The 25,644-nt window shown below is 54.4% G+C and overlaps 1 protein-coding gene across 4 annotated transcripts in view; it reads left to right on the top strand.

Moving 5' to 3' along the window:
* Positions 1–3,958: 3,958 nt before the first annotated feature.
* The window catches only part of PCGF3 (polycomb group ring finger 3), a 55,154-nt gene continuing 33,468 nt past the window's right edge, over positions 3,959–25,644 (top strand). Inside the window, exons 1-4 of one of the 4 annotated variants that reach the window (XM_042937178.1) lie at positions 3,959–4,182; positions 19,698–19,738; positions 20,059–20,211; positions 24,537–24,654. In XM_042937178.1, coding sequence (XP_042793112.1) covers positions 24,546–24,654 — 109 coding nt within the window. In that variant the 5' untranslated portion in view covers positions 3,959–4,182; positions 19,698–19,738; positions 20,059–20,211; positions 24,537–24,545. Of the gene's footprint in view, positions 4,183–19,697; positions 19,739–20,058; positions 20,212–21,980; positions 22,700–24,536; positions 24,655–25,644 lie in introns of those variants that run through there. The other 3 variants (XM_042937176.1, XM_042937175.1, XM_042937177.1) reach the window with 3 other exon arrangements.

Below are 25,644 nucleotides of genomic sequence, written 5' to 3'. Positions count from 1 at the left end.
TGTGGTTGGAAGAAGTGAGTTGGGGAGAGCAGCCAGGGCCGGGCCAGAGTCAAGGCAGGGCTTGGGCCCAAGGCAAGACCTTGGAGGCTCAGAGCATCCACTGGGCTGCTAAGCACAGGCCTGGCACCCTCTGACTTAGGTACTGAAGGATCAGCTTATTGGCTGCTCTGTTCAGCACAGACTGGGGGCAGGCACAGAGGCTGTGGAACCAACCCAGACAGGATAGGTGGGTTCAGGCCATGTCGGCGGCTGTGGAAGCCATGGCTGGATTAAGGCATATTTGAAGACAGAGCCAACAGGACTTCCCCAGGAATTGGATGTGGGAAAACAGAGAAAGAGAGTCATCAGGAATGAGTCCAAATGTTTGTGCCCCAGTAACAGAAAAGGTAGAGTGGCTATGAGAGAGGAAAATGGAAGGAAGCGGGTCACCCGGGAAGGCCCAGAGTTGTGTCCTGAACCTGGTGGGAATGATGTCTGCTGTTCACTGGAGGGACACATAGTGCATAAACATTGGAGGGTAGCCAGCATCTGGACTGAGCTTAAAACCATGGATGGAGTGGGGCGCCTGGTGGCTCAGTCGGTTAAGCATGCAACTTCAGCTCAGGTCATGATCTCATAGTTCACGAGTTCGAGCCCCGCATTGGGCTCTGTGCCAACAGCTCAGAGCCTGGAGCCTGCTTCAGATTCTGTGTCTCCCTCTCTCTCTGCCCCTCCCCTGCTCATACTCTGTCTCTCTCTCAAAAATAGGTAAACATTAAAGAAATTTAAAAAAATAAAATAAAACCAACAGGGGCAGAGCGATCACCAGCCAGGAGAGGAGCCTCAGGGAGAGGAGAGGAGGCCTGACAGGAAGAGCCCAGGAGGAGAAGAGGATGGCAGAGGGGCCAAGAAGGTGCTAGTCAGGGGGCAGAGCATGAATGGAGAACCAGGCAAAGGGAAAGTGTTTCAGGAGAGAGCAGCACAGGGGTCACGGAGATGACCCTTGGAGATGGAGATGACAATGGCCCTTGGTACAGCTGCACAAAGTCTTGGATGTCTGGACAGAGCATTTTGCTGGAGGGGGGCAGGACAGGAGTCTGAGGGTTTAAGAGAGAACATGGAAAGGGAAAATGGAGAGGCTGAGTGTAGACAGCTCTTCGGAGAAGTCGTGCTGTGAAGATAAGCAGCGAAGTACACCATCGGGAGACAGCCTCACTCTGAGTTTGTAAGCAAATGTAGTGATCCAACAGAGAGGATGGCCTGTGGGGGAGGGGGGATGAGGAGGGACAGCTGGGTGGGTGAGCAGAACAGGCCAGTGCCCAGGGATGGCTGGGTGGCATAGGAGTGAGGACAGCTCACCTTCCAGGGAGGAGGGAGCAGTGGGCTGGGGGGCAACCTCCTCTTACCGTTTGTACCCATGGTCTCTGGTTTCTTCTTTCTTTACTGCTCTATCAGGGTATAACCACACATACGTAACCTGTACACTTCGATGAGTTTTGACCCACGGATACACCCATGAACTCATCACCACCATCAACACAGCACACATTTCCATCTTCCCAGGTTTCCTTGGGTCCCCTGTAATCTACCCGCTCTTGGGCTTTTGTTCTGAGTGACACCCCTTTTGAGCAGAGGAGAGACATACCTTGACTAATGTGTTACGGCAGTTACTATTCTGTGTTGAGAATAGATTGCGCAGGGGGCAAGGAAAGAAGCGGAAAGACTAGTCTGGAAGCCATGCACTAATCCAGGAGGAATCAGTGGACTTGGGCCAGGGTAGGGATGGAGAGCCATAGCCAGATTCTGAGGGGTCTGCTGACAGCAGTTTTGGGGTTGGAAGAAAAGACCCCACTGTCTTGGCTTAGCCGGCGTGATGGAGCCCTCTCCTCTGCAATGGGGGCTGGGGTGGGTAGCAAGGTTGGGGGAAGATCAGGAGTGGATACTCTGATATCAGAACCTGAGCTCCCTAAAGATATCCCAGTAGAGATGTGTCCAGCCAGTTGAATACAAGAGCCCAGGGTTCAGGGTCAAGGTCTGGGATGTTGTTGCTGACAAGGTCCCGGGAGAGAGCAGGCAGGCCAGATGTCTGGTCTGCATCCTTTGAGAGAGACAAGTGGCCATGCGTCATGCACACGCTCCTGGCTCTCCCCCCTTTGCAGACAGATGGCTACGGTGTCAGAGGGCCCTCAAATGACTTCCTAGGGTCACTGTGCCCTCCACCCAGAGCCGATCCCGGCCTGTCATCCCCATTTTTGACATCCAGGCCTCTACTCCAGTCTGGGCCAACTTAGCTGCCGTGTCACTGGAAAATAGAGGCAGCTGGATGAGATGGTGCACAGACCCCCCACCTCCTGCATTGGGGCTGCCTCCTGCAGCGTGAGGGCTGCCACAGCCCCATCTCCAGATCTGGTCCCTGGCCCCAGGTGAGGACTTGGGCTCAGGCAGCCTTCCCTCTCTCCAGCGTGGCCAGCCTCCCCCTGCACTGCACCAGTACCACTGAGGCTGCAGCCCAAAGGTGAAGCAGCCCTCTAGTCCCAGAAGCTCCTCCACAGCAAACCACCTGGAAAAGTTGTCTATATTTACCCTCCTCTCTTGAGCCCACCACAATCCAGTTTTTACCCCTGCGTAACCTGTACGTAGGCCAAGGCCCCAGAAGGGTCTCACTCCCCTTGCCCCTTTCAGCAGCTGACCAGACATCACTCCTTCTCTCCAGCTGGCTCAGTCTCAGTCTTTGTTACTGGATCCACCTGGACTTGCTGATTTTTCCACGTGGGCAGGGGGCTCAGCCCCCCAACCCTCACTCACTCTTTTGACCAGCTCACCCGTCTCCGCACACTGCAAACTCATACTACACGTACTACACAGCGGCTCCACTGGGGGGCCAATGGACCTTACGACTACACTCTTGACTCCACCCTTGCGCACTCCATCATGCTGCCCGGACTGTCAGCAGCTGCCCACCCTTCCAGTTGTTCCCCACCCATCCCTGCCTCTTCTCAGGCTGATCCCCCAGCAGTTCACACTTCCTCTCCTCCAGGGCACCACTTGCCTCCTGCTCTGCTCCTGCCAGACAGACACAGCACAGCCAGAGGGAGGCTTACGATGCCAGCACCGTGCCGTCACCCCTCCGCTCATAACACCCAGGGACCTCTCCCTCTGACCTCATCTCCTGCCTCCTCGTGCCCCATTCCCTCCGGCTTCCATGCTGGCTCTCTTCAATCTCCCCACTGTGCAGCTTGGTGCTGGCGGGACAACTAGCCTGTGAACCCCACCTGCCGACACTTGCAAGGCCGTTACCTCTATGTTCCTACACTGTGCTTCTATGGCGCCTTCCCCTCTGTCCCTTCCATGCCCGCCCACCCTATTGTAACTAACACTCCAGACATCCACGGCCTCCCCCAACCAGTTTATCTGGCTCCCACATTATATCAGATTTACTTTTTCTTGTCATTGTCCCCCTCCCGCTAAGGTGTGGACCGCACGAAGGGGTGGACGTCACGCTCCAGGGCAGGGCCTGCGCAAGGGTGGACACACGGAGTTTCAGGGTCGGCCCTGCTGCCCACTGGACCGGGGCCCCGAAAGCAGGGCCCTGTCCGTGTGCGGCCCCCGGCTCCTGCCTGGTGCACGGAGAGCTCTCGCTGCTACGTCCCAGGAAGGACTGAATTGCAAGAACGAGACGGATTCCGCCGGAGGAAAGCCCCGGTCAGGTCCCGGAGCTGGAGGTCAGGTCCCGGAGCTGGAGTCGGCGTCAGCTGCCTGCTGAGTCCAGTGTACAGCAAGACTCCTGCCGCAGACCTCACCCCCTTGGTCCACGCCCCCTCGGGCCACGCCCTCACGAGCCCCCGCCTCCGCTGAGGGCCCCGCCCCCGACGCCCTCCCCTCTCCGGATCCCTCGGCCTAGCCCTGCCGGAACGCGCCTGCGCCTTATGACCACGCCCCGGCCCCGCCCTCGGGCTCCGCCCCCTCCAGATCCCGCCCCCCTCCCGGCTGCGGGTGGGAGCCGGGAGGGCAACGCGCATGCTCCATGTGCGGCGCCCCCGACTCGCCACTCGGCTCCGCTCGGGCATTTCCGCCTCTTTGTTTTAAACTCCGGACGGGTTTTTTTCTCCTGCTCTTGGGGGGGACCCGGAGGGAGCGGCGCCCCCCCCCCGCTCCCGGCGCTGCCCCCGCGTGCGCACCGCTCGCCCGCAGCCGAGACGGCAGGTCAGTGAGTCCGCACCCCGCCTGGCCTGGCCCGAGGCGCCCGCTCCTCAGGCCGCGGCCTCGGCCCGTGTGCGGGCCCCTGAGGCTCGGAACCCCGGCCCGCGCCCCTGCGCCCCTTGTTGGCTCGGCCCGCGGGAGCCCCGACACCGCTGGGCAGGCCCCGGGTGCGGGCGCGACCCACGGGGTCGGGACCCCGGGCGGGTCACGGGGAAGGTGGCCGGACCCCAGGACGGGTCATCGGGGAGGGACCAGGGAGGACCGGATCCCGGGACGGGTCAGCGGGGAAGGCCAGACCCCAGAACGGCTCACCGAAGAGGGCCAGACCTCAGACCCACTATACAGGGACCAGGAAGTGCTAGACCCTGAGATAGGTCACCGAGGAGAGTCAAACCCTGGGATGGGTCATCCAAGAGGGTCCAACGCCAGCTCGGGTCACTAAGGGGGATTGTGACCCTGAGACCCGACAGGAACCAGAGATGGCTGGACTCTGAGACAGGCCACTGAGGGGGGCCAGCCCCCAGGATCTGGCAGGACCTAGGGAGGGCTGGGACACGAGGCTGGGTCACTAAGGAGGGCCAGGACACCGAGACTGGTCCCAAAGAGGGCTGGCATACTGGAACAGTCCTGTGAGCACTTCTGAGACCCTGAGACAGCCCCTTCTGAGTGGGAGGCCAGGACCCTGGCATCTGCCATGAGGAGGGTTCATCCCATGTGACAGGCTCCGGGGATGACCAGGCCCCAGCTAGGTCATTTAGGGGTATCTGGATGCTGGAGCGGGACCATGAAGAAGTGAGGCTCTCAGGGAGGGCCAGGACACTGATAAGAGCTGGAACTTGGAGACTGGTCCCTGCCAGAACTCCTGAACAAGTCAGTGGGATGCACCCAGATCCCAAGAGCAGAAAGGAAGGCTGGGACCCTAAGCCAGCCCTCCAGGGGTTTGGACCCCTGGGGCAAGATCCAGGGGTGCCTTTAATGTGCCCATCCTACTCAACTGGACCCACGGCTGTGAAGGCTTGGGGGCGTCAGGGACCCTGCTCACCTGAGCCCCACAAGTGCAAACCTCCCTGAGGCCCCCGATATTATGAGCACCTGGGCCAGCCCCACAGACCTTCTGACCTTCAGCAGATGCTGCCTGGCTGGGCCCCAGGGGCAGGTGTGAGGCAGGGTTAGGGTCTGTCCTCTTCCTTCTAGGGGTTCAAGTGGAGCTCCTAGTCCACACTGGCTCCATGCCCCAGTGCCCACTCCCCAGATCCAAGAAGCTGTCTCCTACCCTGTTCTTCCAGCCCCTACTGCAGGGCTGCTATTCTTTCCTTGTGGTCAGTGTCCATCACCTTCAACCACTCCTGGCCTCCCCGCCCTCCGCTGTTGGAGGTCAAGTGGTTGGGTGGGTGTACCCTCCATCCAGGTGTGTTTTTAGTGTCCAGGAAGTTCCAGGAGGAGTGGGGTTCCTTAAGGAGTGTTGGAAGCTTAAGGGAATATTTGGGGGGCACTGGGCCCAGGGTAAGAAGGTTGGAGTAGGTGAGCATACATGTCAGGTGAGTGGGTCAGGCACCTTCTCCACTCCAGGACAGGAAAATATTAAAGGACCTAGCAATGGGGGTCTTTGCTTCTTTGAAACCTTTGGATGAGACTTTCGTCTAAAATTTGCCCGTGTGTTCCTTTAATTTGGAAGTGTTGATGAAAAAGAAGGGTATTGTATGTGCTGCTCTTTGATTGGGTAATGACTCCAGAGCGTGTCCAGTAAGGTAATGCTGGAGGAGTTTAAGAGAATGAAGAGCCAGGAGGGCAAGGGCCTTGTCCAGCTCAGCTGCCAGAACTGGTTCCCTGGCCTGAGGTCGGCGGGCAGTGCACAACTATTGAATGAAGTGAGTGTGCGAATGAATGGATGAAAGGCAGGAGTACTTTTAGAACTTGTGTTAAGTTTGCAAACTTATCCACAGGTTGGACAGTAGGATGAGGTACAAGTCTAAAACTCTGAGCTGTATGGACTCCCAGGGGAGGCACCTGAATTGGTCACTTCAGCGTCTCATTTTGTGCCACAACGTTGCCGCTTGGTTACTTAGGAGAAAACCTAAGATTTGCAGTTGAGATTTTCAGATTGACATTTCATAAGACCGAATCTTAACCAAATGGAGTCCCTGAATGGTCTAGCTTAGGAACTTTTATTTGCCAAATGTATCCATACTTGGGACCTTCCTACTCAACACTTCTGTTTTTTTTTTTTTTTTTAATACACACTTTACTTTTTTAAAAACTTATTTTTGTTTTGTGAAGTTTTGGAAAAGACTTGCAAAACTGGGCATTCAAGTTTGGTTAGGCTCTATTTTCCTATTTTCGGATTTTTAAAGGTACAATAGTGCTGTGTGGCTGTATTATTTATATATTGCTGTCCAACAGATTACCCCCAAACATAGTGCCTTTAAACAACATCAGCTATTATCTTACAGTTTCTGTGGTTCAGGAATCTGGGCGCAGCTTAGCTGAGTCCTGTGGCTCTGGGTCTCACAAGGCTGAACTTAGGGCACTGGCTGGAACCGTGGTTTCATCTGAAGGTTTGACTGTGGGATCTGCTTCCAGGCTTGCTCACTCAGCTGTTGGCTGAAGATGTCAGTTCCTTTTCACATGGGGCTCTCCACAGGGCAACTCAGAGGGAGCCAGTGATAGAAGAAGAGAGCGAACAAGGAGGCCACAATCTTGATGACCTAATCTTAGTGGGGACATCCCGTCCGTTTGGCCACATTCTCTTTGTTAGGGCCTAGTCACTAGGCCCAGCCCTCACTCAAGAGGAAACACGTGTGTACTGGAAGGAGGGGTGACACACACTGTGGCCATCAGGGTTTCGCTGATCTAGGGCCTGCACCTGAGAAATACCCAAGTAAATTAACACTTGTGTAGAGGGTAGCACGTTGAAGTACAAGGTTACAGCAGCCCGGCTGTCTCTTTAATTGTATCGGTTCCTCTGTTGTCGCCATAATGACTGAAACCACTGGAACTTACACATGAGGGAAGATAAATTATAAATAGGGAAGATTGTTGGGAATTAACTTCTAATGTAACACACCTGTAGCAAACCGTGAGCCGCCCCCTCCACCCCCACCCCCGCGCTCAAATTAAGTGAAGTGGTGTGGAATTCATTGATAGCTTCAAGTGCAGTGATTTCAATGTTTCCCAAGAGTCATTTTATTCCTAGCAATGATTTTGCTCCAGAAATTGTAAACTGACCTTTGTAAGAAGTTTTTAAGAAGTCAGATCCTGAGATGTTTTGGATATTTGACCTTTGTAAGGAAGTCATGCTCCAGGAGCCTGTCTGCAAGGTCCTCGGTGCTTAGGACCTGTGTCTCTGGGGTACCTCTGTCTGGCACTCTGGGCTGGGCTGTAGCATGGGGCTGGAAAGGACACCATCCGGGGCCCGTGTGGGAGGCCTCCATGCAGGACTTGTCCCAGGAGCCCTACGTGGACGGAACTGTCACCTGCTGCCCAGCTCTCTCTAGATCTGCCAAGGCCCCACCCAGCCAGTGTGAGGCGGGGCCCTGGGCCAGTGACTGGAATTACTTATTTGGGTTGTTTGGGTCTATACTGTTACTCTTTAATCTATTAAATGGCAGGATTTATTAATTCATTTGGAGCTATTTGCTTAGTGGTGAGAATCAAATTTGAAGTTGAAACATATTTTTCTTTTACTATTGAAATATGTTGGGGTTTGGGGACAGTTTCTTATTACCCTTCTGGTATTTGCTGTTAATAGTCCAAAAATGCTTCACAATCCCTTGTCCTTCAGAAAATGGAACCACAGGATACTGTTGTACAAGTGATAGTGTATCAATTCAATTGTAAGAAGACCTTTAAAAATAATAGGACTGTCATTTCTGATGTGGCATGTTCCTCCCTACAGAACTGAATTATCTGAAGGCCAAAATGACAAAGAGCTATAATGAAACACTTAACACATGACGAGAGAGTTAGTTAGGGTGTGAGCCTTGCTTAGACACATTTTCAGAATTGTCTGTTGAATTAAGCAACGGCGTCTGTTGAGAAGAACTAAAACTCACTTGAAAATACAGTCCTTAAAAACTGATTGTTGGGTTGATTGTTTTTTTTGAAGAGAACTTCTAATATTTAGGTGAATTGGGAGAGTGGAGGTTAATTGGATTATTTTGCAAATGAATCAATATTTGCTGGACTTTGCTACATTAACAGCAAGTTCCAGATGTTTAGCAAGAAATATGCAAACTGTGGAAAGCTGTCTGCATACTTCTGTGAAGCCCCTGCTAACTAACTGTGGGCTTCATGGAGGCAGTGGGTGTTGTGAATGTCAGCCAAGCCCTGGCTGGTGTGTGTGGTCCTGTCCCGGAGGCACGGTGTGTGCGAACCTGTTTAGTTCTCAGAGCCATCCTAGGACTGCTGTTTGACAACCCCCCCCCCCCCGCCCCCCATTTGCCTGATGAACATGCAGGCACAGGGCACAGTCACAGCTAGGAAGTCAGGAGCAGAGAAAGGGTAGCCTTTCCTTTTTTTAAAGTTTCAAGTGATTTCATTTTACTTCCCCCCCCCCCCCCCCGCCAAGTTTTAATTTCAGAGAAAACACAGTGGAGAAGAACAGAAAGAATTCTGCACTGAGCAGTCTTACACCCCTGCTCCGACCCAACAGCTATTCATGCTTTGCCATATTTGCCTCATCTCTTTTTTCTAAATACATATTTATTGTCATTGAATCATCTGGAAGTAGTAGCCACAGACAACCTACCGTGTTCCTGAAGTAGTTTAGAGCACACAGGTCACAGGACAACCACGACATCATTATCACCCCCGAGAAGTGGGCTCTTACTTCACACACTAGCTAATTTCCTGTTCATTTTCAAGTCTCCCCCCTTGTCTCAAGAATGTCTTCCATGTGTTTCCCTTAACCAGACCCAGGCAGGTTCCTGGTGTGGCACAGCGGGTCACGTGCCTCCTGAACCAGACATATCTGGGTTCCCAGAGTGGCACTGGGGGTCACGTCCTTCCTAAACCAGACACAAGCAGGTGCCCTGAGTGACACTGAGGTCATGCCCCTCCTGAAACAGACAGGTAGCTTTCCTGCATGGCACTGGGGGTCATGCCTTTTCGGAACCAGACAGAGGCAGGTTCCCCGTGTGGCACTGGGGTCACGTCCCTTAGTGTCTTTTCAGGTTCCCCACTTGCCCTCCACAGGGTTGACTTTTCTAGGCCACCTGTTACATCTGGATTTTTCTGAGTCTTCATTATTTGTGTTTCCTCACTTTTGTCTGTTGTCCCTGTGTACTCTGTAAACTAAAGGGAACGAGGGAGAGGCCGAGTCGGGCTCGAGATTTGGATCACTTCATAGGAGCCGTGAGTGAGTGCTTCACGCGACTTCAGGGACATGTGTTCAAGTGGTGGTTACTCGGGTCAGTGCTGCAGGCCATACTTCTGGCGCCCCGGTCCCCAGTGCCAGGAGAGATGTGGAGCCCCAGCACAGGAACCCAGGGGAGAGTCCCACTGTCTTCAGACAAAAATTTTTTTTAATGTTTTATTTATTTTTGAGAGAGAGAGAGTGGGGGAAGGGCAGAGAGAGAGGGAGATGCAGAATCCGAAGCAGGCTCCAGGCTCTGAGCCGTCAGCACAGAACCCGACGCAGGACTTGAACTCAGGAACTATGAGATCATGACCTGAGCCGAAGTCGCACACTTAACCAACTGAGCCACCCAGGCGCCCCAGAGAGTCCCACTGTCTTGCGATAGGGCATGTCCTTCCGGGCCACCTCATCCGTCTCTGATGGGGAGGTGCCCTTGGCCCTGTTAACCCTTCCTCACAGGCACACAGGGGCAAGTCCTACTTGTCAGCTTCCATACTTTTTAGCAGACTTCATAAAAGGTTTAGTGGGTGGAAAGTGTTTGAAATTGTTCGTGGAAATAGGACTTCTGCTGACAAATAACATTATCCTTGCATAAAGCAAGTGCCTTTCTTGCTGTAGAGACACGGCTGGCTAGAGGCAGTTTTTTGCCCCCGGCCTTTTATTGAAGGCAGCCTGGTGAAGAAGACAGACATCAGAAACCAGGAAGGGGCTCAGTCAGCTCAGCCGCTGCAACAGAACGTCGTAGATGGGGTGGGGTGCTCACACGGTGGAGACTGAGAGGCGGCGAGCCCTCTTCTGTCTCTTGTAAGGACACTAATCTCATCACGGGCCCACCCTTGGGAATCTAACCCGAATCGCCCCATGGGCTCCGTATTTGGAGATCGGGGCCTAGGGTTTCAGCACATGAATTTTGGGTAGGCACAATCCAGTCCCCACCAAGGGGCTCTAGCTTCTTCTGCTGGTTTGTTAACCTGTTCCTTGTCGCTCCAGTTGGGAGAATAGTTGCCTAATGAAAATGTTTCCGGGGTTGGTGGCCACTCTGTATTTTACATGCTGGGGAAACTGACCCTGTCTTCTGCTATTAATTCTGTTTCTTTTAATACCGTTACGTTAATTTTGTAATTCTGCATCGCAAATTGCCACAGAATTAGTGGCTTAAAAGGACACCAACTCATTAGTCACAGTTCCATGGGTTGGAAGTGTCGTGCAGTGTGGCTGCCACCCCCCCCACCCCCACCCCCGCTCAGGGCCTCAGAGGCCGAAATCAACGCGGTGGCTGGGCTGCAGCTCTCATCTGGGACTCGGGTTGTCTTCTGAGCCCGCCCGCTGTTGGAGAATCCATGTCCTGTGGTTGTGGCACTGGGGTCCTGCTGTTCTGCTCGCTGTCGGCTGGGGACTGCCCTCAGCTCCTGGAGGCCCACGGCTCCTCGCCCCAGGGCCGTGAGTGCTTGACGGATCCAGTTGCCCTGTGCCAGGCCAGTGGGACTCGTCCCTCCTCTTCTGCCACCAGCTGGGAAGAACATCGCTTTGAAAGGCCATGCTACTTGGCCAGCAGATACTTGCTCTGTTTCAAGGTCAGCTCATTTGGGACCTTAATTTGCTCCTTAAAAATTCCTTTGCAGCAGTGCCTGGGCTAGTAAGGCAAGAGTATGTGTATGCCAGGGCCTTCTCGAGGCTACCTCGGAATTCCGCCTGCTACGGTCCTGGCCCTCCGAAATTGATATCCCCCCAAATGCCAAACACACCTGCCCTTCTTCTGAGGTTCCCCGGGGTCTCCTCCCACTGCAGCACCAGCTCAGAGTCCCAAACCTTGCCTGAGTCCCAGAATTCCAGAGTCTCATCCCCTGGGTCACCCGCTGGGTGCCGCTTCCGGGCACTTGCAGACCAAGCGACACAGTTCGCCTTCCCAGCGACCCCCACGCAGCGGACCGGTTGTGGGACCACAGGTGTAGATTGGCCAGTTCAGAAGTGGGAACTGGACACAACAGGAAGTCCTGGGCCCAACACGGTTCTGAAACCCAGCGGGGGATCCCCAGTCAGGAGCTCGGGGTGACCCCCCTGGCTCCCTGCTTCGCTCCCTGGGCTCCTGTTTCTGCCCTGAGTCAGCCTTCCTCGTGAGGGGGATGCGTGTCTGTAGCTGAGCGGCCTCTGTTGGTAGAAAACCTGGGGCCCCACAGCCCCTTTCACGGCATGTTATTTGTCTTCTCCAGGGGTTGGATCTGGCAGTTAAAATGGATGTGATTGTATCATGATCTGTTATACAGCTGACTTCCAATCTCCCTTCCTTTTTCCTTACATTGCCTGACGTTACTGTCTCCTGTTCCAAATTCTCAAGGGTTGCGTCTGAGCCCTTGTCCTCCTTGCTCCTCTGTCCTCGTCCCCCTGCCCTGTCTGGATGCCTCATCCTCTGGGCCAGCCGGCTTCAAAGTGGTCATAGTACGCTTTGGGGGATCCCTTGCCCCGTCAGTGGGGTGTCTGCTGCTCTGGCCCCTCCCTCCAGGCCCAAGGTCAGATGTCCCTCTGCACCGGCTCTCCTCTGGTCACTTTCTAAAGCAGCCCCTCCGCCTGTTCTCTGCTTCGCTGCCTTGACCTACTTTCTCAGTGGTGCTCATCTCTCTTTGCTGATGAGTTTGTCACGTCTCGTCACCAGCTGGAACGGGAGCTCCATGAGCACCAGGCCTGTGATAAGGTGTGAGCACCCTGGTTGGCTCAGTACGCATGCTTCGGCTGAGCATTTGAGCACTTTCCTCAGTGCTCAGAAAGAATCGCTTTCTTACTGTTAGGGTTCACTGTTGCTGGTGAAAATGCTATCTGATTCCCAGTCCGTCGTGGGGAGGGACCTCCTCTCCTCCCAGAACCTTTAGGGCCCTCTCTTGTACCCTTGATGTCTCCAGATTCTAGGACTTGGTTAGACATGGGTCATTTTCATTCTCTGTGCCTGGCACTCGGGCCTTTGCAGCCTCATGGTTCTTCCAGCGGGGGGAATACTTGGATAATTTTTTCCAAATCATGAAATAATAGAATATTAAAGTATATTTGGAAGCTCCATATCTCGGTTTTCTGTTTTTTCTAAAACACCTGTTGCTTGGATGTTGGCTCTTTTCTGTTTCCTGTCTTTATCTGCTCTTGGAGAAGGTTTCTCAGCTTTATCATATAACCCTTCCATTGAATTTTTAATACTGCCAGTCACATGGCTGGCATCGTAGTGTAGGGAGATGGGTAGTAACAAAATAAGTAAATTATAAATTCGAGGGTAATGTCTTAGATTTGTGGTGTGTACCCACATAGCATGGAGTTTTAAGTCAGATGGTCTCTAACAGTGTTGCTGGGGGTAACATCCGAGGAGAGGCTTGACAGAGGTGAGGGGCCCCGTGTAGCCATATGACAGAGAATGTTGCAGCTACAGTAAGTGCCAGGGCCACGAAGAAGGAGCACACCTAGAATGTTCTAGACCTAGCAGGGTCCACCGTGGCCACAGTGGACTGCGAGGCGGCTTGGGCATCGCCGGCCACTGGAGCCACTGGAACACTTTGGAGAGTCTGTGCCACAGCCACCTGCTCGGGTGCGTTTTCATGGGATCCCTGGGAGCCGTGTGTGGGCAAGTGTGGCATGGTATGCCTGGACAGCAGGGCCAGATGGGGTAAGTGTGAGGGGTACAGCCGCCCCTGTCTCTTGCACACGGGTGTGAGGTGGGCAGAAGGTGCAGGAGGGATGGCGGACACGCAGAGGAAACTTGGAGACGCTGGCACCCGCGTGGAAATGCCCGGCCTTCCCAGTGGAGCATAGGGAGTTGACGTCTGAATTTGGGGTCCGGGAGTGTCGAGCTGGAGGAACAGGAGGTACAGACACGGAGGTGGGGGGCCAGTGGGACGTGACTGGAAGTGAGGGTTGGCGTGGGCTCGGCCGCAGGGACCGGTGCCTGGGAGCAGTTCGGTCCGCTTGCGGTGGATGTCACTGATGTGGGCGGGCCTTGGTGCTGCTCAAGACATGTGCCTGGGATCCCACCCTGGACTGTATGTCAGGTCACTAAGTTACACCCAGATATTTGTACAAACTCTTAATTTAAGAAGTAAAAATTGGGAGTAAACTCACCGGTAGAAATGACCATCAGTCTGCCGTATCGTTGAGCAGGTATTCATTGAATGCATGTTAGTGGGGTACTGTGTGAGCCTCCGAGCACCCAGTGATGCAGGAGGAGTAGCCGGGGGGGGGGGGGGGGTGGGGCACGGTGTCCCCGAGTGGGGAAGCGAGGACGAGGCCTGGGGAGGGAGCCCCGTGCAGCTTTCTGCAGGGCCGAGACCATGGTGACCTGGGGGTGACGGGATGGCAGGGGTGGAGGTGGGGCGTCGGGTCCAAGTTAGGGGAGAAGGTGGAGCAGGGATTTCACTGTCCTTTGAGTCACGAAGCCTCTTGAGAGTGTAAATTCAAAGCGCTTTTGTTATTTCATTACTTTTTTTTTTTTTTTTTTTTTTTCCAACGTTTTTTATTTATTCTTGGGACAGAGAGAGACAGAGCATGAACGGGGGAGGGGCAGAGAGAGAGGGAGACACAGAGTCAGAAACAGGCTCCAGGCTCCGAGCCATCAGCCCAGAGCCCGACGCGGGGCTCGAACTCACGGACCGCGAGATCGTGACCTGGCTGAAGTCGGACGCTTAACCGACTGCGCCACCCAGGCGCCCCTCATTACTTTTTTTAAAAGCTTTGATGGTGCTGTGTAGCCATGTAGAAATACATTTAAAGTTTCCCTTTTTCTCATAATCTTGACCTGATTTCAGTGACCCAGGGAGGAACATTCGTGATCTGGTTCTGTTTATCTGGAGGTTGCGATAAATCCTGGGTGTTTGGCCCCGTGCAGGGCCCTGCTGGCGGCTCCTCCAGGCCCGGCTGGAGGACCTGGTGACGCCCTCACGGGGCGCGCTGGCTCGGCAGCTGTCAGTGCCACGGCCCCACTGGTGAGCAGGACTGCACCGCGAGCGGGCAGCAGTGTGCGAGTGAGTTAGCTGGGTGTCGGAGAGAGAGCAGTGAGGAGCCGGGGGTCTGGAGCTGGGGGTCTTAGGCCACAGGCAAAAGGCTGCAGTGGACCAGGTGGCAAAAAGTCGGGTTCTTTCTTAAGCACCTGCTGCGTGCTGACTCGGGCCCTCTGGCCGGGGGGAGAGAGAGGCCCATCAGATGGGGCACGGCGTGCGGAGGCAGCTTCCCTCGGCCTTACACGTAAACATCCCAGACCGTAGCAGGCTGGTTTGTGAGGCGAGGGTGTTGGACATGGGGGAGGTTCGGCAGTTTGGTGATTTTTGTGTAGAAGTAAGTACAGACAGGACTTCTAGAGTGCTTAGGTGAAGATAGAAATCTCTCTCGTTGGTTGCTCAGTGTTGACTTCCTGAGCAGCAGCTCTGGGGCGGGCACTCCGCCGGACACGACGTCCCCCAGGGAGGTGCAGCCTCAGCCTGCCCGGGGGTTCACAGTGCCATGGGAAGCGGCCTGGGCACGGCTCTGAAGATGCTGACGGCGTGGGAGTTAGAACAGCAGCTGGCTTTAGACCTGGGGTTGGGGGGCCTCTCCAGGAGGCTCGGGGTCTCACTGACAGCCTGCTGCCCTGAGGTTGGAGGGCCGGGCTGGCAGGAATGGTGCACACCGGTGGCACTGGCACGGACGAGCGCCCCGACACGGACGGGCTCTGCCCGTGGATGGAGCCTGACCCGGACAGACGTTGTTAATGGACGGGGCCGGTGTGGACAGAGCCTGACGTGGACGGGGCCAGCGTGGATGGAGCCTGACCTGGACAGACACTGATAATGGATGGCCCTGATGTGGACAGAGCCTGACGTGGACGGGGCCAGTGTGGATGGGAGCCCTGATGTGCATGGGGCTGGCGTGGCTCATCAGGAGTCTGGACCGTTTCAGGGATTTCGTGCAGGAAGGACATGTCTGATTGGCTTTTCTACATGTCGCTTAGACTTGTCCATGAGACTGGGTGTAGGAAGGCCTGTTCTGGATGGATCTGCCATCCAGATGGGAGCCATGGAGTGTCCAGGGAATGGCCGTGGGCTCAGAGGGCGTGGCATTCAGGGAGGAAGGGGCAGGACTGGGGAGAGGATGGTGTGGGGAGGAAGGAGAGAAGACAGAAGGACCCCCACAGGGCAGCTGGAGCTTGGAGGTGGGGGGCGGGGGGGAGCAGGTTGGCGATTTCTTAGAAAGTTGTCCGATAGCCGTGTGTGGCTCCCCGTGGTGGGCATTTACTCCAGAGGGTCTGTCCGCCCAGAGGTGTGGCCGTGAGTGTTCACAGCAGCCTTAGTCCTCACAGCCCCACAGGAAACAACCCAAATATCCATTTGCTGGTGAGTGGGCCAACAAAATTTCAGTGGACGCTGCTCAGGAGGAGAACGAGCTGTTGATGTGACAACGTGAGCGAGCCTGGAAACAGGATGAGGGAGACAATTGTGCTGTGTGACCCACAAACGCAGTGCCCAGAACACGCCCCCTCGGTGCAGTTGTTGGGCAGACCGGGGGTCTCTGGGGCGAGGGTCCTCATCTCCGTCGTGGTGGTGGTTTTCAGGCAAACGTCAAAACTTACCAAGTTGTCTCTTTAAAATACGTGCAGTTTGTTTTGTCAAATATTTCTCCTTAAAGCTGTTTAATAAAGGTTATGGGATAGATAGATGAATAATCTAGAAAAATACAACTTAGCAAAGCTAATGAAAAAGCAAGTGGATGGGACGCCTGGGGGGCTCAGTCAGTTGAGCATCTGACTCTTGATTTCAGCTCAAGTCCCGATCTCATGGTTTGTGGGATCGAGCCCCACGTCGGGCCCTGTGCTGACATCTCGGAGCCTGCTTGGGATTCTCTCTCTCACTCTCTCTGCCCTCTCCTGCTTGTGTGTTCTCACTCTAGTGCAAAATAAATAAATATACTTTAAAAAAATAATTGGAAAACTTTAAGATTCTTGTAAGATGTGGTTAACGAAAGGAAGGGATGACCCCTGGGTGTTTGCACAAGGGGGTGGATGCAGGTCCCTTCTCCTGAAGGGTCCCCGGGGCAGGTGGGCCTAAGGAGGGTCCGAGCCGCACGGGAAGTTGGGACCAGCCGGAGGGGCTGCTTCCGTCGGGGACCCCACGGTCACGGAGCCTCCATCGTGCCTCGCATCTGTGGGCAAGGCACACCATATAACGCTGTCCTCACTCAGCTGCGGCTGAGGCCCGAGGGCCTGAGCTCTGGAGCCCACTTGCTGTGTGTGCTGGCACGGGAAGGTACCCCCAGTGGTTGACTAGTTATAAAAACCGCATTGTAATGCATCATATTGTAGTCCGAGGTTGGCTTTTTAGTAAAGATGGAGATCTGTGTATGCGTGTGAAAAGTATTTAAGTGTAAACCCACAGAGGGAAATACACCTTCACACTAAGGACGACAGCTCCTTTTTGGTGATTAGGGTTGTAGGGTTTTTTTTTTTTCCTTAATATTATTCTTTACTTTCCAAATCACGTTCAGTAAATGTGCGTATTGCTTTCATATTGCAAAAGAAACCCAATGTACTTACCTAAAGGACAGTAATGCAGGATGTGGGTGTAATACGGGGAGGGCGGGGTGGGGAAGTGTCCACTGAGCAGTGCCCAGGGGCTCGGAGGGAGGGCATGCTCCAGATCGTGGAGCAGTGTGTGCAGCAGAGTGGCCGGCACGGAGGCACTGGCCTCACAGGAAGGACTGTTAGTGGTGGAGGAGGCTGATTGCAGGGGCGGGTCGAGGTGAGTGGACAGGGAGGCAGGACCTCTTCACACAAGCATGGCTGCCTCTGGGTCCGAGGTGTGCCTGACGCACCACCCACGCCCTTCTGGAATGCTCCAGCACCAGTGCAGCCAGCCTCCGTGCACCTCGGCAGGGAGCCACCTGGGAGAGGCTCGGGTCTCGGACCGGAGGGGTTGGCCAGACCACGGTTGGGGCAGTGACCAGTGATCTTGGATACAGGTTGTGTTGGTAGCGTCCTTGTCACTGGAATCTCGTCAAGAGCAGTTTGATGGAGTCAGGGGGTGGCAGATGCAAGGGAAAAGAGTGCGCTGGTGTGGGGGGCCTGTAACACCCTCGCTGAGTTTAGCTTGCATTTTCTGGGTTACTAGTGAAGCTGAACATTTGAAAATATGCCTGCTTGGATTTCCTCTTTTGTGAAGTGCCCGTGGCTCCTCGTACGGCCCGGAGCCGACGTTGGCAGATGTCTTGTGTAAAGAACCGGACGGCAAGTACCTTAGCTTTTTGGGTCATCTGGTGTCGAGAGTCCTCAGTCCCAAAGCAGTCACAGACGGGACACAGGTGAGGGGGCGCGGCAGGCCCCATCTCGCTTTGTTTACAGGCCAGCCTTGCCGAGCCCTGTCTGGACTGTAGTCTTACCCACGGGGGTGTTTTCGTCCACCGTGGCCTTTTCCACTCTTGTGGTTTTCGATTATCTGATGCCCTTCTCTTTAACCAAGTTGCTCTTCTTAGGGCAGTCCGTCTGTGGTTAGCGCCTTCTGATTGTTTGGTAACCTTTTCTCACTGAGGTCAAGATGATGTCCTCCCCGGGATCTTCTCACGTCTTGAATTGTGCTTTCACACGCGGGCTTCATCCACCTGGAATTGATTGTTTGGGGGTGAGGTAGGGGAGATCCCCGTTACGAGGTAGTAAGAGTCGGTTTTCCTGTTTCATCACTAGGGATGGCGTTGACGGTAGTTTTCTTCATTGTAAAATGCACTTTTTGTGGAGGTGTCGTCTACACAGCCTGAAGCTCACCACAGTCTTCGGTGTGGCTGGCGTCTCTTGGTGCATCTGTGACCGCTCCCCAGTCCCGACCCCGACTGTTCATCCCCACAGACTTCCAGCCACCAGTCCCTGCCGCCGGCCGGTCCACGGGCACCCAAATCTGCCTTTTCTAGAATCGTGTGTGCACTGGCACACGCACTGTGTGGTCCTCGTGTCTGGCTTCTTGCCTGCAGCGCAGATTTCGCCCCTTGTTCATTTTGGTTGCTGAGAAGTACCAGCTGTGTGGATGGGGCACTTTCCGACTCCCACCACCCGTCGACGGGCACTGTAGCTGTTTCCAGTGCGGGCTGTTATGAATAAAGCTGCTTTGAACATTCAGGCATAAGCCTTTGAGTGCGTATTCGTGTTTGTGTCTCTTTTAAATTAGAGAACTTTTATTAGCTTCTAAATTGGTGAAGAGGTTTTGGTGGTTTTTTTTAATGTTTATTTTTGAGAGAGAGAGAGAGAGAGAGAGCCCGCAAGCAGGGGAGGGGCAGAGAGAGTGGGAGACAAAGAAATCCAAACAGCTCCAGGCTCCGAGCTGTCAGCACAGAGCCTGACGTGGGGCTCGAACCCACGAACCATGAGATCATGACCTGAGCCAAAGTTGGATGCTCAACCGACCAAGCCACCCAGGCATCTAAGAGTTTTTTTAAAGTCATGAATGGATAATGAATTTTATCAAATGATTTCTGTGCATCTTTGGGAAGATCTTGTCATTTTTCTCCTTTTTTGTCTTTTGTGAAATTGCTTCTTCTTCTCATATTAAGCCCCCTTGTATTTTGGGGTAAACCCAGCTTGTGAGGCACGAACCTCCTTCTCAGACACTGCTGGGTCAGGTGACTCCACGTGCTGTGACTTTGACAGTAATGTCCACCAGTGAGGTCAGTCTGATTTTCCTTCCAGTTCTGGTCTGGTGGGTGTGGATGTTAGTTTCATAAAAAGAGTTGGAAAATACCGTCTTATTGATTCTCCAAGTGGACTTGTTTGAGTAGGTTTGCTTTGGCTCCTTGAACGCTTGGTAGGACTGCCCTCGAGACGATAGGCCTTCACAGACCTTCACCCTGGCTCCTCGGGCTTCATAACATGGGATGTCCCCTGCCTGCCCCCACAACTCCCACATGCTCCCCGCGCACTGCCTGTCTCCCGTGCCCTTCCAGCCCACCAGCCCCTGGGCCTCAGTGACACCAGACTGCCACTGAGATCTGCCCGTGTGTCTTTGGTCGATCCTGGTTCTTCACTGTCTCAATTCTTACTTTTCTCTTGGTTTGAAGCAAGCAAACGAACAGACCGGTGTAGCTGGGCAAAGCCAAAGCTGCTGGTCTGGGGACGTGGGGGGAACACGGGCTCTGTGTGGCCAGCACGTGTGGGATGACGCTCCCGTGTTGTGTGTCTCCACAGGCTTCAAGATGTAGCGGAGGGCTCCGGGCTGCCGTGTACAGGTAAGTGCGGTTTGAATTTTCTTTCAGTGCATGCAAATTGCTTAAATGTACCTTGGGTTGTACTTTGTGAGATCATGGTAGCCATAGAAGAAGTCAGTTCCTTCTGACTCCTTTCACATGTCTTCTCTGACAGCTCTGGAGGAGATTAGGGCACAGCCACTTACACATGTTCAAGTTTTCTCTTCATTAACACTTCTGCTTGACTCTGTCGTGTTGTTTGCTACATGGGACTCACCTAAAAGTTCTAGAAAGAACTTAATGGCAGGACTGTGTGCATCAGACATAAAAGACGTGAAATAACACGTGCGTTTCTGTGCCAGAAGATGGACAGAGAGCAAGGGACGGAGGGGAGGCACGGAAGCGAAGACCCGCAGGGCAGAGTGAGGCCGCTGGCGAGGTGCCCCAGTGTCAGAGCAGCGGCCTGAGCGCCCAATGCGAGGGCAGGAGGAGGGGGCCGAAGACGTCTAGAGGAGGTGAGGCACGGCGTCCCCAGGGCCCCCAGCCCTCCGTTCCCACAGCCACTGGTGTCGGGTGGGGAGGAGTCCACAGCCGTGAGAAGCCCACCGTTGAGACAGGGCCACGTGCTCACATTCGCTGCCGGCATCCCCTGGTGTCCCTCCTGCCAGGAGGTCGGAGACGGGCCAGGCCAGGCGTCTCGGGGTTTGCCGGCAGGTGCCGCTTGTGGAGGGTGCGGGACTGGAAGCTTTGCACCCCTTTTGCTCTTTGCACCCCCACCTGGTGTCCAGTGTCCAGTGCTGAGTAGGGGCCGCCGAGCATGGGAGGTGCAGGGGCGGTGACAGTGGACATTTCCCTCCTGAGTGCAGCTCCTTGTGGGCCTGGGGGCGGGACGGTGGCTGGCCATGGGGCCCAGCGTGGGCCGAGCGGGCACTCGGCGGCAGGGGTCTCTCAAGTCCGCCCTCGTCTCCGAATGCGGTGGTCAGCAGGCAGAGGGTTCCTCTGCCAGGCTGTCAGGGCCATCCCCTCAGCCAGGTGCTGCGCTTGGGTGGCCCACCCCTCCACCTTCCCTTGTCCCCTGTGACCTCCCTCCCTCGGGGCTCGTCCGGGGTTCCCTGGCGGTGAGACTCTTGTAGTGGGAGTCTCCGAGGGATGCTGTGTCTTTCGCAGCTTGAAGGCACTCCTGCCGCCCATCTGGTGCCCACCTGCCGTCACCTGGTCACTCAGGAAGTGACGTCTACGCAGTGTCTCCGCGCTGAGGCCCTGCTCTCATCTGCCTGAAAAGTGGTAGGGGGTCTTTGAGCCTGAATCTTCTCTTCCTCAACAAAGCCTCCACTGGTGACTCCCGAATAAATTGTCACCGCAGTTACTAAGGTGGTGGTGACTCCTACTCCACACGATCAGCTCACCTTCTTCTGGAAAGACACGTGTTCCTTTCTTACTCATCTGTCTCCCTGTGGACTCGTGAGCTTCTGGGTTGTTCTGTCAATTGTCATCTGATTCATTCTGTTCGCCTAATGATAGTTACTGCTTATCTTGAAGTTCTAGTTGCCCCCGGGGTGTCTAGCGGGGCCCCTTTGAGCTGGGGCCAGGCCCCCCTGCTCCAGTTCTGTTACCTTCCGGGCCCAGCCTTGGGTCAGTCACCTACTCACGCACCCTGGTTCCTCGTGGTGGATAGTGCTGTAAGCTGGGACCTAGGCTGCCAGGGAGGCTTACTCCCAGGCCCTCTCAGTGGATAGAGCTGGGGAGGGGGTGTGGAGTCCACAGCCACATGCACCCACACGTCTTTATCTCTTTACCCACCTCCTCATAAGCATGAGCTCACACTGACCCTGGTCCCTCAAGGGGGCCAGAGGCCCTGTCAGTGCCGGCGCGACCATGGCCTCTGTTTTGTCCTTATGCATCTGCTTGTCACCCTCATGCAGGGCCACGCCAGTCTTCTCCACGTCGTTCTGATTTCAGTGTGTGTGCTACTGAAGCGAGCACTGTTGCGGCTTTCGTTTCGTGGTTCAGTTACCTGGGGGTTGGGAAGACACTTTGTCGCCGAGCACATTCCTGTCTGACGGGAATATTTGCGTGTGGTCACATCCTCAGTGGCTGGCTTGGAAACAGCTCCTATAGAGGGCTGTGGACATGAGGGCAGCACTCCCTGGGGCCAGCGCGGGGCCTCACGCCAGAGTCCTTCCATGTCGGCAGGGCCCTGTTTCCTGCTCTGCTTTGCTTGGGATGATTCCTGGGTTTCCCTTCTCTCGGGTGTCGTTCTCTATCTGTCTTTTTTTTTTTTTTTTCTCCTTTTTCCTGGCTCCACACGGTGGTGCTGGGTTCCCAGGTCAGTCACCTGGCTGGCCTCAGTGCACACACTCGCTGAGGACAGACTTTACTAGATTCCTAGTAACGTCCGTGAACCCTGACCCACAGACACACCTCGCTGCAGGGAGTTAGGAAAGGTCATCTCCAGTGGAGACCATGTGTCTGCTGCAGCCTGATGTGCAGGGAGGAGAGACGTGGGCGAACGCCTAGGAGTGTCAGCTTCCCCCTCACTCTCCGTGGAAAGCCCAAAGCGGTACTGTGGTCGAGAGACCCGCCGCGTTCCATCAGCGACGTTAGTGGGGCGGTCTTGCTGATTGCATTCGTTTGCTCTGATAGTCTGTGGGTGCCACTGGGTCTCAGGATGGGTGACGGTGTGCCTCCAGATCCTTGCTCCCTCCGGGTCCCTCACTGCCTCTTCTAGCCGAGAGCCCTGGCCAGGCCCACGGCGGCGGGCGTGGCGGGCATTTGCCCTCGGACTTCACGCGAATGGAAGTGGGTCTGAAGTCCCCCAAGTGGCTTGCTTTCTTTTTCATTTTCCTTAAATGGCATCGAGCAGTGAACGTCCTCGCTGGCGGCCTGGGAGCCGTGTGCGCGACGGCCACTGGGTGCGGCCGGCCACCCTCAGTGATGCCTTTGACTCTGATGTCTCGGAGCATCTGTTTCTGTTAGTCATCTTACCGGGAAGACATCCGTTCTGTAAGTATTTTCCGGAGCAGCGTTTTGTGTGGGTTTCCTGCTGCTGCTGCAACGAAGGGCCACAGGCTCGGTGGCTACAGCAGCACAGACGTGTCACCTGACGGTTCTAAATGTCAGGGGTCCAAAGGGTCTCAACTGGGCTATAGTGAAGGTGCCCGCGGGGCTGGCTCCTTCTGGCTTCAGGGGAAAATGGATCTTTGTCTCTTCCAGGCACCCCACCCTTGGTTCATGGCCAGCAGCCTACCACTCCCAGTCTCTCTGACTCGGACCCTCCCATCTCCCCTTTTAAGGGCCCTGTGATGACAGGGGGTCTGTGGGGTCATCTGGGACCATCTCCCAGCTCAAGGACTTTTTGCCTTGTGAGGTGACACGCAGATTTTGGAGTAGGACATGTAGTAGGACAGTAGTTACACCTCCTGACACAGCTCCGGAGATGCGGTGACAGAACCCAACCTCATGGAGCCTGTGGTCCAGCCAGGGAGACGGGGAAAGCTGGAGCAGAGCAGGAAGGGGCCCCGGGACAGAGACAACATGTCGGCACTTTGGTGCACAGATGATTGGACTTTGATGATGCCATGTTGTGTGCAGCGCTGACGTTCTGTGTGATAGTGACAGGGATCAGCAGGCGGCCCAAGGCGGGGGCTTCTGTGTGCCCCCCTGCTTCTGGGCCTGGGCTTTCCTGAGCCAAGAGGCTCCTGAGTCCCGGGGAGGGGTCCTGGAGGGCTGGTTGGGCTTTCCCTGGACAGGGCAGGGGGAAGCGGGGGAGGGTCTGGAGCTCATGCCGGCTAAATGAAATCGCTTTCCGAGCCAGTCCTCGGTGGCGGTTTTCTGTGATTTGCCATTTGAAACAATTGCAGCGGACATCTTTTTTTTTTCTTTTTCTTCTTTTAACGTTTACTCGTTTTTGAGAGACAGAGAGAGACAGAGTACAAGCAGGGGAGGGGCAGAGAGAGAGGGAGACACAGAATCTGAAGCAGACTCCAGGCTCCCAGCTGTCGTGAGAGCCCGACGTGGGACTCAAACTCATGAACTGTGAGATCATGACCTGAGCCACAGTCGGATGCTTAACCGACTGAGCCACCCAGGTGCCCCTGCGGCAAACATCTGTTGAACTTGTCCAGTTATTAGGATAAATGTCTAGAAATGGGATGGCTCCTGTTCCATCTGGGCGCATCTGGGCCCCTCTTACTGCCTGCTTCCCTGGGTCTTGTCGGGACTGGACATTGACTTTCCTGACCCTTCTGATGTCAGAATCACGTGGTGTGACTGTTTGTATCAAGGTCTCATCGAAGGACTTTGCTTCTCCTTCAGGTTTGGCCAGTGCTGCCCTTGCTGGTGCCCCTTGGGGTCATTCATCCCCTAGGTTTACAGAAGAGCCAGAAGCTCTAGGAGTGACCCCTCAGCCTCCTGCCCCAGACTCAGCACAGCCCGCCTATTCTCCCAGCCTGTCTCCCTGCACCTTCACGACCCTCCTTCACTTGCCTGCCACCTCAGCAGCTGGCCTCAGCTCAGTCCTGAGCAGGAGGGGTCAGGGGAGCCGAGAGGGGCAGTGCCACAGGTGGTTAAGGGAATAGTAACGTTTGCAGAGAGCTGCCCATCAGGTGTTCGGCGGGACAGTCCCAGTCCTCTGTGGGAGGACTTTTGGCAGTTCCTTCTCCAGACGGAAGTCGGCCCACAGAGCCTTTGTGGCTTGGACCTGCCCTGGCAGGTGGCAGCCTCTGTCCACATGATGCTGTGCCCTCCTGGAAGGATGTGCTGTAACTTGATTTACATTTAGCCTGAACCTTTGACAACACATGGGAGTATTTCAGATATTGATACTGGTTTTCTCTTCTAGAAGCCAAAGATGTTGACCAGAAAGATTAAACTCTGGGACATAAATGCCCACATCACCTGCCGCCTGTGCAGTGGATATCTCATCGACGCGACCACGGTGACCGAGTGTCTGCATACGTGTACGTGGATAATATTCTAGAACATGGCCTTTGACAGCTGTGGGGGGTGTGTGTGTGTGAACTATCTGCATATGTGTATGGTGGAATGATCTAGAACATGCCTTTGACAGCTGTGGGAGGGGTGTGTGTGGACTGTCTGCATATGTGTTTGGCAGAATGTTCTAGAACGTGGCCTTTGACAACTTCCAGCCTTGTGCTTTCTTAATACTTGTGGTTTCTTATTTTTCCTTCCTTCCTTCCTTCCTTCCTTCCTTCCTTCCTTCCTTCCTTCTTTCCTTCCTTCCTTCCTTCCTTCCTTTCTCCACCAAAAGCTTTTAGCTCAAACACAAAGCAAAACACAGAAGCAGGAATAAAGATCTTAAAAATAAATCAGAAAAATTACTTCAAATTAAAAACATTGTGGGTACTTTCAGTAGAGATACCATTTAGGAAAGCTAAGTACAGGAAAAATTTAATTATTTCTATGTAACAGCAAAACCAGTAACTGTTATGACAGAATATTCATTTCTAGTGGACAGAAAGGCTTCCTTTTTAAATTTTTCCAAATGAATTCCTTTAACGTTTTAAACACAAGAATGTGGTTCGGCTCCTCACGACTAATAAGCCTGTGTTCTGATGTTTAGAAGACTCTTAGCTGTGCCGAGCTTGCGGTTTTAATGCCCCAGCTCAGCAGGAGATGCTGCTGTTTACCCCGAAGCATAGTCACCGCTGGGGTGGTTGAGGAGTCAGGCCGGAGTGTCTCCGCTGGCTGTGGTAGGCACGCCGTGTAGATAGGGTCTTTGCAATACAGCCAATGGGTGTAATGCAGATGACTTTTGACTGTGTGTTTTCCACTTCAGAAAATAAAATATTCGACCCCTTAGGTAGAACTTTCATTTTAAAGGTAACTATAGTTTTTGGATTATTATTTTCATTGAATTTCCTTGAATTTCGGTGTACAAAGAAAATCTTGTGGTCTTTTTTTACACACATGAAAATTGTAATTATTGG

This window comes from Panthera leo, chromosome B1 (genome assembly GCF_018350215.1).
Source record: "Panthera leo isolate Ple1 chromosome B1, P.leo_Ple1_pat1.1, whole genome shotgun sequence".
In the NCBI taxonomy this organism is placed as follows: domain Eukaryota; kingdom Metazoa; phylum Chordata; class Mammalia; order Carnivora; family Felidae; genus Panthera; species Panthera leo.
The sequence above is the reverse complement of the archived record's forward strand: the minus strand, read 5'-3'. Positions and strand labels throughout refer to the sequence as shown.